At 47.2% G+C, this 16,183-nt stretch overlaps 1 protein-coding gene across 1 annotated transcript in view; it reads right to left on the bottom strand.

The window, feature by feature from the left end:
• SYT13 (synaptotagmin 13) overlaps positions 1-16,183 on the bottom strand; it is a 43,063-nt gene that overhangs the window by 13,306 nt on the left and 13,574 nt on the right. Inside the window, exon 2 of the mRNA XM_081064945.1 lies at positions 1,852-2,077. Within this exon, the coding sequence (XP_080921071.1) occupies positions 1,852-2,077 (226 nt within the window). The remainder of the gene's footprint in view (positions 1-1,851; positions 2,078-16,183) is intronic.

Here is a 16,183-nt window from a genome sequence, read left to right as displayed (position 1 = left end):
ACAGGAGGCAAACATCTGGAAGAGTCATTATTCAATCATAATACAAGAATTAAAGGACCCAGCAGCTGCAGCAGACTCCACGTTAAGCAAAATGGAATTTAAACATTTTTTTATTTTTAGAACTAATTTAGAGGGCAGACATATAAAGGACTATTTAACTTCCAGAATGATTCATTATTGGGTTCCTGCAAGGAGTCAAAAATCTCTCTGGTGCATCTAAGCAAAGAACTGATTGGCCAGGATGTGCGCAAGACACCCATGCACATAGGACCTGTGTGGCTTCCAAGGGCACAACAGGGACAAAGGCAGCAAGGTCAGTGTCAGAAAGGACTTATCTGGCACCCCGAGCTCTCAGCCCTCTGAAGCCTCAGCCTTCAAAATCAAACCAAATGAAAACCAAACCAAAGCCAGAGCCACTTGGAAAAGCTGGAGTGGATCCAGCTTTTCAAGAATCGGGACTTTGGGCTGTACAAGTTGCTGGTGAGGACTATGGCTGGTGGGAGACCGCATTCAGCGCATTATGGGGACGGTGTCTGATCCATTGGGTGTCCTCCTCCCCTGTGTTCCCTTGCCTCTGGTCAATGTTTGCTGAGTCAATCAACTCTTGATAGATTTCTGTGGAATCAGAACTCGGTTGTTGCCTTGTGGCATGAGGAAAGGAATAAGAAAACGTGAAAAGGAGAGGACAAACTGATTTGTTATGAATTCTTCAAAGTTCCAGGCTCTGATTTGCTCTCCTGCTCTCTTTGGTGGAGAGTTGTCCAATTCTGGCTGCATCTGAGCTTTGACACCTCTGGGACTCCCAAGACAAGGGAGCCCTCCTGTGATTTTGATTATAATTAGCACCTCGAAGAGTCCTCCAGCAAATTGTTTCCCACCCTCCAACCTTAAGCTCTCAAGTCTTCAATAGTGTGTATTTTCAGTCTATTTAAAATGTGAGTTGGCAAACCCGGAGGCTAAAAGCCAACCAGGATACCTGCATGATGCAGGCACTGTGTGAATTTGTTCTTAAAGAAACGCTAGGCTAATCACTGTAGTTCTGGGCCAGATTGGGTTAGGGGGCACCTATTTACTGGCCAGCATGAGGTACAGTTGGACCCAGGCCAGAAGACACATTAGGACTAGGGTCAATGTTAAAACTGGTTATGCTGCTGCTTCTTCCATTGTCTCCATCTCCAGCCGCACAAAACAAAATCCCAAACCACACAATCTATTCTCCCAGCTAAAGTTTTTGTCTCCCTATTAAGGTCCATATGCGCCTTTGAATTAGGGACTGTCTCTGCTTTGCATATCTGCCCCAGTGCCCAGCATAGCACTGTACACCTGACAGTGTTACATTCTTGATGGTGATACTGACAAGGAAATAATAGTAATAATAACATATTTTGATGACATCTTTTGTGCCAGGTCCTGAGCCAAGAATTTTACGTGCATTATTTTATTTACACTTTACAACTTGACCAAGCAGGTAATAGTATGATTCCATTTTATAGATGAGGAAACTGAGGCCCAAAAAAGTTAGCAACATGGCCAAGTCCACACAATAAGTATATAAAAGGACAGAGCATTTAACTCAAGTCTCTGAACCCTCTCGATAGCTGTACATGTGACTGGAAAGGGACTCTCCACTTCCTAGTGGAAAGCTGGGGGGGAGGGAGGACGCCTAGGAGAGAAGCCATGTAGCAACACATCGGCTGGAATAAAGGACTATAATTCTGAGGCCCTGTGCCCACCTGCTTGCCCAGTGTCAGATGCCATAGACACTGGAGCTGGCCACACCCAACACCTACAGAGATGCTGGCAAACCCCCCTGCATGTTGCTCACGGAAGTGAGGTACAGGAGACCCCTACCATTCTGAGGAAGGATGAACAGCTCCTCTGTGACCTGCCTCTTGAGGCGGCTGTCACTCAGGGCTGGGGGGTTGGCAGACACGGCCGACTCCTCTGTGGTCCTCAGCGTGTAGTCTGCATAGTTGATGACTTCTGGGGCCGTCACAGCCGGCCTGGGTCCATAGATGTCTGGGAAACTGAGGAGAGTTCGGGGCTGGACGGGCTCCGTGGATTTTTTAACATTGAACTGCAAACCCAAATCACTCTGGTTAGTCCATGAGAGAACCTCTTGTCTGTTTTCCACCCACCGGAGGGAGAAGTGACGGCCTGACCTTTCACGGGAGGCAGGAGGGCTGTGGTTCCCTCCTGTTCCAAAGAGCGTGACCTAGGAAGGCGAAACATTACCTCCAAACCCACCAGAACCCACAACGTCATAGTCATGCCAGGACTTGTGGAGATGTCAGCCTCATTCACCCATGCCTTGCTCCGTCCATCCCTCCTACCATTCTACAGCCCAACCCCCAGATATTCTCCTGGCCTATGACGGGTGGTCCTTTCTCGCTGCTCTGTCTGTGCCACCTGCCTCTGTTTTCTCTCCTCCTGGTCTCGCTCTCTCATTCCTTCTCCCCCACCCCTTTTCCACCTCATGGCTCAAAAATGCCAGTGGTCCCACCACACTTAGAACTCCTTATAGTGACCTCGAAGCACTTGGCCAGCCTGGCCCAGCTCACCTTTGGCGTCACCCCAAGCTCCTCTCCTTTTGCTCCTTTCCAGCCACTGAGCTCTCTGCTTCTCAAACAGGCTGAACTCTTTCTGGCTCTAGCCTCTGCCCCTCAACTGCCCCCCGCAGCCACCCACCCTCACCTCCTTGTGCTCTAAGTTAAGTTCCTCCCCTCAGCCTCTCTTTCTCTGTCACCACATGCTGCTCTTTGCTTTGCGGCACTGCTCTCACTCTACATTGTTTTTGTCACAGGTTGGCCTATTTGTGGACAGTTTCTCCAATTAACACATGTGATCCATAAGCACTGGGATGATGTCTTGTCGTGCTCCTGCTGCGTCCCTGGTGCCTAACAGTGTCTGCTCACAGGGAGATGCGATACATACCCGTTGCTAGGGCTGCCATGTTCAGTTGCACGGTTTGTGCACTGCACAAGGGTCCCTAGATGAGGGGCAAGTGGGGGCTGAAATGTAGTCTGTGCACCCCTTGCCCAGCTGTATGCCCTGGGGAAGGGCTCACTTAGTCTACCTGGAGGAAAGGACATCTTTTTCTTTACACAAAGACTCGCTTGCTTATCCAGCCTTATGTATATGGGACTGCCTCATGCAGGAGTGGAATCTTCTATTTTTGCCTCCATTAGGGACTGAGGTCTCTCTAACTTGAGGGATTCAAAGTTATAGAACAGGTAGCAATACCAGGGATCTGCCCGGTCCCCGGGAAATCAAAGACTGATGACCAGATAGACCATTTGAAATGCTGGCACCCTGGCTGGGCAGCCCACACAAGGGCTTCCACGTAGAGGTAACACAGACCCCTGGTGGAGTCCCCTAAGAAGCTTCCTGCCCGCCACGCTGGTCCTCTGCTTCTCCCTTCTGAGGCTGCTGGAGGGGCTGGCCAGGGGTCAAGGCTGCTCCACCCAGTGGCAGGAGTGGCCCAGGGGCTGAGGAGTGCAGGGTTGGGGGTAATGCAGCCCTGGGCGGCAAGCGGTGCTTACATTTTACCCGGTTGCAGAGTTCGCGTTTACTGTGTTTTCACCCTCTGTGTTTCATTACTCAGGACAAATCCTGGACATTTAGCCCTGGTTGACACTCTGAGGGTGGTTGGAACTTGGCGACAGGGGCAACCCTAATGATGCCCATCGACTGGATGGTGGACAGGGAATGCACGAGAAGGTGCAGCAAGGCCCAAAGGGGCAAGAGGGAGGAGCCAGCGTCCCTGCAGCCCACCAAGTAGGTGGCCGTCAATGTGTCACCTCCTGTATTCTTCAGAACTCCCTAAGGGGCTCAGGGGAATGACACACTTCATTCCCCTCTCAGAAACCCTGCCCAGCGGACTGTCATACCCCAAGCAAGGAAGCAGCTGATCTATGCTGAGTGGGCCTGGCACGTGGGGGCACGAAAGCAGGTAAGTGGAGCGAGGTTGCCGAGATCAAACAGTGGGGGGAGAGGCAGGATTCAACATATCAGCCTGCCTCCAAAGCCCACTGTGCCAGTGGCTGCCAACCTTTCTTCTGCCCTCAAGCCTTTGCCAGACACAGGACTCACCCATCAGAAACGTTTGTTACACATAGTAACTGCTACCCCCCACGAAGGACCTGTATGATTTGCAAAATCAGGTCCCCTTTGCACCTCCACCCCATGAAGGGGGTCACTGGACATCAAGGGGCCTGGTTCTTCTCGTGCTGACCCTACCACCGGAGCTGAGGAACTTTTGGCAGGTCATTTCACCTCACTGAGTCGTCACCTCACGCGACAGGTGATTTCAAGGCTCGTTCCACTCCCACATTCTGCGCTACAATGAAGAGGGAGATACAGGTCTTCATTTGTCAGTACAGGTGAGTCGGGGAGGTAATCACAAACAAGAGAGTAAATGACAGGTACGTTTGGCAGTTCAGAATCAGTGTGCAGAAGCAGGCAGCAGGCAGTGCGTGTGAATGACCGATGAGGGAGAAAAGACGACACACGTGGGAGGCAAGCAAAGGAGTCCAGGAGGCCGGGGAGGGTTGAGGGAGGAGCCAGCCCCTGAGCTGGACCTTGGAGGGGTGACTGGATGATGGAGGGAGGGATGGGGAGGAAAGCTGTGTTCCTGACACAAGGAGCTCAGGTTCCCTGGGGAAGACACACAGAGCAATGACCAATGTCCCCATGTCTCTCCTTTACAAAGTGGTGTCCACCTCCAATATTTCATCTAAGTCTGAGTTACGTTGATTATACTATTTCACAGGGATATCGAAGCTCGAAGAAGTTCAAGGTCACACCACAACAAGTGGTATATAATTGAGCTTTCACTTTGTTTGACTTCATATTTGTGTCATTTCCACCACCCTGCAGCTTCTCAAACAAAAAAAGTCCTGTTGATCTTGGATGCTGGATTCTAAGTGGCAATTGCGGCATCCTGGGGTTCGGAGCCCTGCTGCTCCCTCCTGCTCATCAGCACACAAGCGCTCAGCTTCCCACAGGCCACGGAACGACGCAGCCGCTTCTCAGAGTTGTCCTGTTCCGTCACTTATTGGGGCCAGAACTAAGCCCGTTTGGCTGGTTTGGGGACGATTTGGGGGTTTATATTTGGCTTCATCCCAATTCAATCGTTTTAGAAGAAGTCGATGCTGATGAATTCCCAGTGTGACACGATTTGGCCGACTTTGCATTTTTAATGGGGAAATAACTATCCGGCTCAGTTCAGAGTGAGGTTCACTATGTGTTGCCTCAAGTCTCTGCAGAGCCTGGGTCCACCTGCCTCCGTACGCCGTGCGTCTCAAGCCCCACATATCCATCCCCTCATCTTCCGCCTTCCTTCAAATTACTGGGTTTTCTGGGATCCACTTCAGCTCCCAGAGAGGAGAGGAGAGGTTCTGTTTGGTCTAACCCTGTCAGTTCTTGGCATTATCCGGGGCTTCTGGCCCAGGGCTTAGTACCTGTCCTAGGGAAGCCAATCCAGACAGAATGGAAGGGCTTGCAGTCCACGGCAGAAGAAGAAATTCTCTCCTCTGCTGGACAGGAAGCATGTGGCCCCCGTCTTGTGACGGTGTAGACAGCGGGTGGAGAGACAGAAGAAAGCTGTGTCTCTGATACAGGGTCATTCAGCCGTTGAATCAATGCATCCCCAAACCCGTCCTACCTCTGCTCTTCAAGTTACATGAGCAATATTATTCTCACTGTTTAAGCCAGTTTGTATTGGGGTGCTCTTGCAGCTAAGAGCACCGAAACTGCATTTTTACCCAGCATTCCAGGAGATCATGACCCGGGTACAGAGAAACTCTGCCTAGGGTAGGACACCCGCCCCCATCCCTGAACCTTTCTGCATCCAGCCAAAGGCACCCTCATCTGCCGTTCATCCTTGCCCTGCCTTGGTAAGATCTTGTGAGCAACGGCTGCCTGGATAGTGGATAATGATTTATTGCCCCTCGACCAGGCCGAGAGCAGAGTCTGATGGCTGCTACACGAGCCTCTTCAAGTAGTGCCAGCAGCAGCTGATCACCTATCTCATTCTCTTGTACAATTTTATTTATTGCATTTCCAAACCCTGGTTCCACCACATCATTCAAATGTATCTATGTTTCCACTTAAATAGCTTGAACTTCAGTGCCCAAGAAGCAGAAAAGAGCTTTGGGAGTTGAGGGAGGGCGCCTAGGAAAGGATTACAGGTGGCGAGCATAAACGCCTGGGAGGGAGAAGGCCTTCAGGGGACCAGGCCCCCGCAGAAGGGCCTGTGCTCAAGCCCTGCATCTCCCTCGTGTAGGAGGGGCAGGATTTGGAAGTGGGGTTTCTCTCTAAATGTCCCCTAAACCCAGGGAAGAGGGCCTGGAAACACAGAGGCAGGACAGATGAGGGAAGGTTTCCAGTGGAAGCAGACATTCAATAATTGGGGAATGCCCAGCTATGCTAGGCCTTGCAGGTAGGGGAGAAACAGCCTCAGAGGGTGTATCTCACCCCTCTGATGCGTCTCTGGATTCGCCCTGTCTCGCCCGTCTCTGGGGCCTTGGACTACTTCCTCCTCCCCATCATGGCCGGCTCTGCATGGACTCCGACGGGCTTCCCGGGCACAGCCACACAGTACCTCATCGTCACACTCACACCCCACCTCTCTTGTCACCTGTCCTGAGGCTTCTCAGTGGCTGCTGAGGTGTGAAACACCCAGGGACACTCTGTGTCCACCCCAGGGCAACCCAGGTGTGTTAAGAGTTAAAACTGCACGGAGGGAAATTGTCCACAGCGAGCTGGAAGCCTAAAACCGGACTCTTCTCCCTTCTTCCTCACGACCCCTCCCAGCAGGTCTTTAGTGGCCTTTTGGAAGAGGACACCTTGAGATCCAGCAGTTGCCTTGGACACCAATTGGTGCACCTTGTGTGTGCCCACCCTCCCGCCCTCCCTCCTGCATCCCTGGATAGCACTTCCTGGTGCAGAGCAGCACAGAAGCCTCTAGCAAGCCCAGCTTTCCCGTAACACAGGCTAAGACAGATGGTGCAGGGAGGTGGGACCCAAACCTTCATTAATGAACAAATATTTATTAAGCCCCACTACAGGAAGGGTGCTGTGCTAAACGTTAGGAACACAGAGTGAAAGACAGATGCTGTTTTTCCCTAGGGGCCTTCTGTTGGAAAAAGAAAACAAGAAAGAAAGAAATTAATTATGTAATTAATGATCTGTAAACAAACACCTTACCAGAGAGGTTACGTGACCGCTTTTGCGACATGATTACTTTTGTCACCTAAGGATTGTTTATTAATTTGGGTTTTCACACTGGGGTCTTCATCTTAAAGTATCACAGCACCCAGGAGGTGACATGGGGGTGGGGGAAGCAGAGTGGCTGGAAAAGGGGACAGGTGGTTTTGACTTTAAAGACCAATGACTTTGACTTTGAACTTTAAAAAGGGGAGAGAAGAGTTGGACATAGAGTATTCGCATGGTGCCAACCATGGGCCACTGCAGCTGGGCTCTGCAGCTAAGCAAAGTGAAGGCCCCTCAGAGGAGAACTGGGCCAGGGAAAGGCACCTGCCCGCCTCTGTCACTCTGAACTCTAACATGGTAAGTATGCATACTAACATGTATACAAGAGTTTGAAATATAACCTGGTGGTCAGCATTTGAGCTCTAAAACAAGACCGCTGGATTGGAGTCCAATTACTTGCTGTGTGATCTTGGGTCTGATTACTTAACCTCTCTGTGCCCCATTTCTTCATCTATAAAATGGGAATGCTTACTCCAGGGAACGGACAGTCTCTGAAGCAATTGGGAATCTTTCTTGAAGTTTCCAGTCTTATCTGAGAATTCATGTGACTTTTTGCATTTGACTCTATATGATTGTTTTAGTAAGAAAACTTCCCCTTGTTTATCTTGTGACTTGGTATGTATCCCAGGACACTGGCTGACACCACTCTCGCTCTGCTCATCCCTTCCCCTCCCCGCCACACACAAACACTCTCCCCTAATGGAGAAGCAGGACTCTCTCCCTATGTTGGGCCACATGCTGGAAGTCAAGCTAGAAGTTAACCGAGAGAAACAGTCATTTTGCCGCCAGGGAAGGACCAACCACTAGACGTTGAGTCTGTCAGTGGAAATGCCTTCTGTCCAAGTTTTCCTTCAACCATATAGATAACTCTTCTAGAGAGAATTTGGGGTGTAGCTGCAGAAGCTCTTAACCAACCCAAAGATTTGATCTCCTCAGCTCTCTCCCTCAGTAGAGCGTCCTTGCACATACAACTGGTTGAACCTTCACGGGGAACAGACCACTCTTCACAGCCTGTATTAGTCAGGGAAGGCCAACTGCTATGTAACAAACTATCCCCAATGGCTGAACACAATAAAAGCTGATTTCTCACAGCCTGAAAAGAGTATTAGCTCTTCTCCAAACTCGGAGTCCCGGCCTCTTCATTCATGTGGTTCTGCCCACCTGTGCTCTGCACTGGTCAGATATGAGCTCACTGAATCCTCATAGCAACCAGGATCAATCCCATTTTACAGAGGAAGATTCATGGCCGGCTTTGGTGGTCGAGGCTCAATCCAAACCCAGGCTGACTCACTCCAGAGCCCTAAGTTGACCCACACTCCAGGGCCTCCATTTGCCCACCTGCTCACATTTCTAGTCATACTTTACTGCTCACCCATGTTTTCCTGCCATTAAGCTGATGCCTGGGCCACTGCCTGGCCCACCACCCCTGCCCCTGCCCCTGCAGACCCTTTATACAGAGGAACAGGATTGTAAGGGCTGGTTCCCACACTCTGATGTGCATACATTTCACTCGGGGAAATATCAAATTCAGATCCCCAGGAAAGCTCCCCAAGGGGTTTGACCCAGAGGTCTTAGGTGGAGCCCAGGGAATCTGCATGTCTAAGAAGCTCCCTAGGGTGACCGTGATGTGGGTGCTCCCTGAGGCTAACATGGGAACACCCTGATTTGGGGGAGGCCCCAGAAATCCAGGTTGGGGAGATGTAGACATGTGCTCTTATAAGGTGAGCCGCTCCAGACATAACCTCCCCGTGTCTCGGGCAAGTAACATTTGTCTGGTACATCTCCAGCTCCTGGTGAGCTGCCGGTACTAGGATTTCCACTTCTTGGCTGTTTATCGTCCAATCCACAGGGCCAGGGCCCAGGGGGAGAGCACATTTCAAGTTGCAAAGTTGAAATTCACTTTGAAGAAGCAGCTTATCTTCCGGTCCAGGCGCCAAGCCGTGTTTCCATGGTGACCCAGGCACAGCACCATCCTTTGGTATCCCTTCCAACACCTCCTCTTCTGTTTATTACAAGGCTGTGCCCCAAATCCCTTCTCAAATCCCCTTCCCTGGGGACTCACCTCCTGCTAGTCTCTTTCCCCTCCGTGGTTATTTTAAAATCGAAATAGGCTAGTTTGTGGTTCGCCCAGCACACTCCCCGCCCCTTAGCCTGTACCTGATGCAAAGGAACTAGGAAGTTTTGTTGGTGGATTAGCCCTGCTGTCAGTCGGGTAAATGTACCTCCCAACCCGGCAAGAATGAGACATTACTGGAAATGGCAGCCACCCTTTCTCTGCTGATAGTCACTCATCCAATCATTTGTTCACGGTTTATTAATTCCCTAGAGGCTGAGCAGCTATAGAAACAACACTATTCAATCATTTGCCTGCTGGACAGAGCGTGGCCAGTGGAGGAGGGAGCGAGAAACCAGTAGAGGCAATCTCATAGGAATAAGTACTATCAAGACAGGAGCAAATGGGCATGGGGCGTAATGTTCACTAAGAATCTGAGGGCCAGGAAAGGCTTCCTGAGCTAAAATTTTGGAGGAAAATCATATCTAACATGAATCACATATCAGATACAGGTGTAAGCATTTCACCTTCATTTAAACCTCATGGTGGGGGGGGTTACTGTTGTCCCCACTTTACAGAGGAGGACAGTGAGGCACAGAGGACGTCAGTCTAAAGTCACACAGTCAACTAGACGCAGAGCCAGGATTGAAACCCAGGCATGTGACTGTGGAGCCTGCAGGCTTTCCAGCTTGGCCAAGTACTTCCCTGCCTGGGTGAGACCAAGGAACCAAAGGTGCAATGGTCCGTTATCTTTCTAAGGTCTTTGGTAGATCTAAGGAGAAGCCTGCTGGGGCTGGGGGAAGGATGTCCCACCTCCACCCTTTGACCCCAGCCAGCAGGGTTCATGCATTTCATTAATCGTTGTTCGACACTGAGAACCTTTTACATGATGGAAGCCACTGACGATACTGGTTCTTGCTCTCACACACTATATGGGTGGGAGGAGTGGACAGCAGGGGGTTTGGTATAATAACCGCTCTGATGGAGACCAGCAAAATACGAGACAGAATACATAAGAGCAAATGTTGCCTGGGCAGGCAGCAGGGTGATGTGTGTACTGGGGCGAGGAGATGTTTCCGGAAGATCCAGAGGCCCTCACTTTTGGAGGGCAACTCCCTCTGCAACCCAGGACAGGTAGAGAGGTGGGAGAATGTCATTTTGGGCCAAGGCAGTGGCTTGAGAGTCTGTGGTGTGTTCAGAGAACAGCGAGTACAACGAAAGCGTAAAGCCCCAATGAGAAGAGGAGGGGCAATGAGCGTTGCCATTATCCCAATATTTCCAGAGGAAACAGAATTCAAAAACAGCATTAAACAAAACAAAATTCCACGGGACTGGAAACCACAAAACGCCAAGGTCCTGCCCAGAGATTTACTTCTTGTAGATAGTTCCTGCATTGACTTCATCAGTCACTGTCACAATGCCTGAAAAGGCAATATGGCTGCCATCTCTTGACCACTTCCTGTGTAGCAGATGTTCTGAGAAGCGCTACAAACTTTATTGTATATAATCCTCACACCACCCTATAGATAAGTGTCTACTATTTTCTCGATTGTATACACCATTATTAATACATTAAAATAACTATAATATTTTCTCTACAGAGGAGGAAATTGAGTCTCAGAGATTTTGACACGTGTCCAAGATCCCACAGCTAATGTATGACAGCTCCGGGCTTGGAACCCACGTCCATTCTAACCACACGCTACATCACGCGGTTCCGTGGGGGCTATGTCTCTGGATACCAACCATAAACATGGAAACATCCAGATTCCTTGTTTTCGATTTGCTGCCAGGTACCACATCATTAGATTGATGACCCCATTCTTTTCCCCAACCAGTTACCTGGGTTTTTTAATGAACTGCCTAGATGTTTAGGTATCAGTTTTTTTTATACTTTCAGTACTGAACCTCAGCTTGACATTCTTTGTGCTGAAAATGTGTCTCATTTGTGACATGAGCCACGACAATGTCAGAACTATGTCAGAACCTCATTAACACTTGTCATAAACATTTTTGAAAGCTGGGATATCTTTAAGGTCACTGAAAACCCCTTTGATCAGTAATCTAGGGCTCAAACACAGCCTTCCCACTCCAGCCACCCCATCCTTGCCTCCCATCTCCAGCCACCATAGCAGGGCTGTTGGCAGTGAGATTGACTCAGAGCAAAGTCTCTCAGCTCTCCTTTAACTTCCAAAATATCCACTCCCCCCACCACACCCCTGGCACTGTATTGGTTTACTAGGGCCTTAAAAGTCTTTCTGTTAAACTGAGTCCATGTATAGGAGGGGATGTCAACCCTGCATCAGCAATAACGTCTGTGAGACGAGAACACACCTGTTTAATATCGGTCTCTCTGGTCTTAACCAACAGTGTCTGTTTGAACACTTCAGTTTTTTTCTCAGTTTCTCATTTCTGGGGGCTATGTCTTTAATGTAAGAGAGTCATTTGGTATTAAAGGCTGGAAAATCTGGTTATATGCCAGTTTCCTTGACAATGAATTCAGAATCTTCTTCCAGAGCAGCTGCAGGACGCTTTGATTCCATGATGCTTGACTTCATTGATGAAACCATTGACAAAGGCGATCATTTTTAACCTTGGTATTATGCCAATATTTTACAAATGATAGCTAAAGTACTGAAATGTGATAGCTTTTTGTTTTACCCATTTAAAAATTGATTAGAGCACATTCAAGGTTATTCTTATAACACACAATACCTCTTTCACACTCTGATAAGCTTTTCTTAGTGGGAGAGAAAAAGAAAGCAGGAAAAAACACAAATACATGGAGAATAAACAACATACTTTTAAAGAACGACTGGGTCAAAGAAGAAATTAGAGGAGAGATCAAAAGATACATAGAAACAAATGACAATGAAAATACATCCTACCAAAATTTTTGGGATGTAGTGAAAGCAGTTTTAAGAGGGAAATTTATATCATTACAGGCCTATCTCAAGAAACAAGAAAAATCCCAAATAAATAACCTCATGTTACACCTTAAAGAACTAGAAAAAAAAGAACAAGTGAAACCCAAGGTCAGCAGAAGACAGGAAATAACAAAAATCAGAGCAGAACTAAATGAAATAGAGAACAAAAAGACAGTAGAAAAAAATTAATGTGACAAAGAGCTGATTCTTTGAAAAGATTAACAAAATTGACAAACCCTTGGCTAGACTCACTAAGATAAAAAGAGAGAAGACACTAATTAACAAAATCAGAAATGAAAAAGGGGAAGTTATCACGGACACCACAGAAATACAAAGGATCATCCAAGAATACTATGAAGGACTATATGCCACCAAATTCAATAACCTAGAAGAAATGGACAAGTTCTTAGAAACACATAGCCTTCCAAGGCTGAACCATGAAGAACTGGAAAATCTAAACAGACCAATCACCAGTAAGAAAATTGAATCAGTCATCTAAAACCTTCCTAAAAGCAAAAATCTGGGACCAGATAGCTTCACTAGTGAATTCTACCAAACCTTCAAAGAGGATCTAATACCAATCCTGCTCAAACTCTTCCAAAAAATTGAAGAAGAGACAGTACTCCCTAACTCATTTTATGAGGCCAACATTACCCTGATACCAAAATCTGGTAAGGACAAAACAAAAAAAGAAAACTATAGACCGATATCTCTGATGACTACAGATGCAAAAATCCTAAACAAAATTCTAGCAAATCGAATACAACAATGCATTAAAAAGATTATTCATCACGACCAAGTGGGGTTCATCTTCGGGGCATACGGATGGTTCAATATCTGCAAATCCATCAATGTGATACATCACATAAACAAAATAAAGGACAAAAACCATATGATTATATCAATTGATGCAGGAAAAGCATTTGACAAGATACAACATCCATTTATGATTAAAACACTTAATAAAATAGGTATAGAAGGAAAATACCTTAACACAATGAAGGCCATATATAACAAGCCCTCAGCTAATCTCATAATTAATGGTGAAAAACTGAAGCCCTTTGCTCTACGTTCAGGAACACGACAGGGCTGCCCCTATTACCTCTGCTTTTCAACATAGTGTTGGAAGTCCTTGCCAGAGCAATCAGGCAAGAGAAAGAAATAAAAGGCATCCAAATTGGGAATGAAGAAGTTAAATTATCCCTCTTTGCAGATGACATGATGCTCTATATAGAAAACCCTAAAGACTTCACCAAAAAGCTATTAGAAACAATCAACGAATACAGTAAAGTTGCTGGCTACAAAATCAACGTACAAAAGTCCATTGCATTCCTGTATACTAACAATGAAATCTCAGAAAAAGAAATACAAAAAACAATTCCTTTTGCAATTGTAGCAAAAAGAATAAAATACCTAGAAATAAACTTAACCAAGGATGTGAAAGACCTATACGCTGAAAACTGTAAGACATTTTTGAAAGAAATTGAAGAAGACACAAAGAAATGGAAAGACATTCCATGCTCATGGATTGGAAGAATCAACATAGTTAAAATGGCCATATTACCCAAAGCAATATACAGATTTAATGCAATCCCCATTAAAATCCCAATGGCATTTTTTAAAGAAATAGAACGAAAAATCATCAGATTTGTTTGGAACCACAAAATCATCAGATTTGTGTCGAATAGCCAAAGCAATCTTAAGAAAAAAGAACAATGCTGGAGTCCTGTAGTACTACAGGACTACAATAATCAAAACAGCATGGTATTGGCAGAAAAACAGTCACATAGACCAATAGAATAGAATTGAGAACCCAGAAATAAAACCACATAAATATGGACAGATAATTTTTGACAAAGAAGCTAAAAACATACAATGGAGGAAAGACAGCCTCTTCAATAAATGGTGCTGGGAGAATTGGATAGCCACGTGCAAAAGAATGAAACTGGACTGCTATCTGTCACCATGTACCAAAATTAATTCAAAATGGATCAAAGACTTAAGCATAAGACCTGACACAATAAACTGCATAGAAGAAAACTTAGGTACTAAACTTATGACCTTGGGTTCAAAGAGCATTTTATGAATTTGACTCCAAAGGCAATGGAAGTAAAAGCTAAAACAAACGAACGGGACTATATGAAACTTAAAAGTTTCTGCACAGCAAAAGAAACAATCAAGCCTTGTGCAAACAGAGGGCTTGCTTTATTGTTGTTGGCCCCGAACTTTGCCAATCTGTACACACGCATTCTGATGCACACTGTCGCTTTATTGTTATTAATTATTAGGGTTGATAATAATAGCTAACGTTGACTGAGTACCCTACCAATAAGGATTTGGGAGGAACAGAAGGCACATTCAAAGTGGTTTATTGAGGGGAGTTTCACAAAGCACATATTTACAAAGGTGTGGATGATGAAGGAAAACAACAGGAATGGAGAGTACCCTGGGGCCAGGAGAAGCTGGGCACCTTTCACACCCCCAGACCTGGCCTTCTGGGGCTAGGGCATGGGGGGTAGAAAATGGGGATAGGTTTGGGGGAGTGGGAGTCAAGGTGAGGGGAGGAGGATTAGAAATGCAAAGGGCCAGTCACTGCCCTCCTGGGATTACCTGATTTAATCCCCATAGCAATTCAGTGACAATGACACAGTTAACAAATGGCCTCACTGAAGCACAGAAAGATGAAGTCCTTAGTCTACCATCACACAGCAAGCAAGGGGCACAGTGACACTGGAACCCAAAGCCCAAGGGCTTCATGTCCTCCATTCACCTGGGACATAAAGTCAGATCATTTTAGAGTGGTCGTTTGAATGACAACACAATTATTAATACTATTTATGAATGCAATAACCATTTCATGTACTGTGGCCATTAGTGCAGCCTCCCAAAGGTCACCTGCAGGAGTCATTGGGAGTTTGGTTTTTTTCCAGTGGTGGCAACAGCCAGAGTCATCCCTTCTCAACTCCGTTCCTGCAGAGGCCATGGGCCCTGATGTGCTCTACTGGGGACAATCTGTGCACTTTTGGACGTTGCCTGGATTTACGGCTGCGATTCAGGGAACTGAAAACACACTGGTAGTGTCATTCCTGCTTTGCAGAGGTTAAGCCACTGGGACAGCCAGACTCACGGCAAGCGCCCTGCCTGAGCCTCCTGCGGGCTTCAGAAGTTATAGGTTCACCGTGCTCCTTCTTTAGTCTCATGTTTTCCTAAAATAAAGAAGAATTCCAGAAACACCATATGGCACATGACTGCTGACTTCACCAGCTACTGACTCATCTGCTCGTCTCAATAATAACAACGTCAAGTCTATCAATTATTCACTCTAATGCTGTGCCCTCACCCCGACCTCTGCCTACCTTGTGAAGGAACTGAAGGATGGTTCTGGCACTTTGACCCTGGTGGGCATATTGCCCTGAGGGCCACAGCCCCCTGCTTCCAGCTGGCTGACCGAGGCCCTTCACAGCTGTTCTTCCACCCAAAGGGGGCTTCGGACCTCTCTCCCCTTTCTTCACTTTGCAACGTTCCCGATTCCATTCCCTGGACCATCATTTCAACTACTTTTTAGAATCTAACCCTCCCCCCGCTTCTCTCCTCGTCCTTTCCCTGATGCCAGGTGATAAAACTCCAACAGTGGACGTTGCGGTTACACCATGATGCCTGCGTGCAATAGCCCTACACGCAGGAGAGTAGCTCACCACGGTGGATGGTTCCATGATGAAGCCATGGTCGCCAACCTCAAATACGCCCTCATCCTGCTCGTAAATCCTACCGTTTCCCTAACTCCTCCCTCAAGCCCACCTTAGAACTTCTCCGTCTCCTCAGACTTCCTACATAGAGAAAAAAGGAGCCAAGAAAATTGAGGCCCCTTAGCGTCCTGTTCACAGACATGTAAACCTGCCTTCCTTCGTTTGGACTGATGCTGTGTCCC

The sequence above is a fragment of the Rhinolophus hipposideros genome, assembly GCF_964194185.1.
Source record: "Rhinolophus hipposideros genome assembly, chromosome: 10".
In the NCBI taxonomy this organism is placed as follows: Eukaryota; Metazoa; Chordata; class Mammalia; order Chiroptera; family Rhinolophidae; genus Rhinolophus; species Rhinolophus hipposideros.
This window is presented reverse-complemented; position numbering and strand designations above follow the sequence as displayed.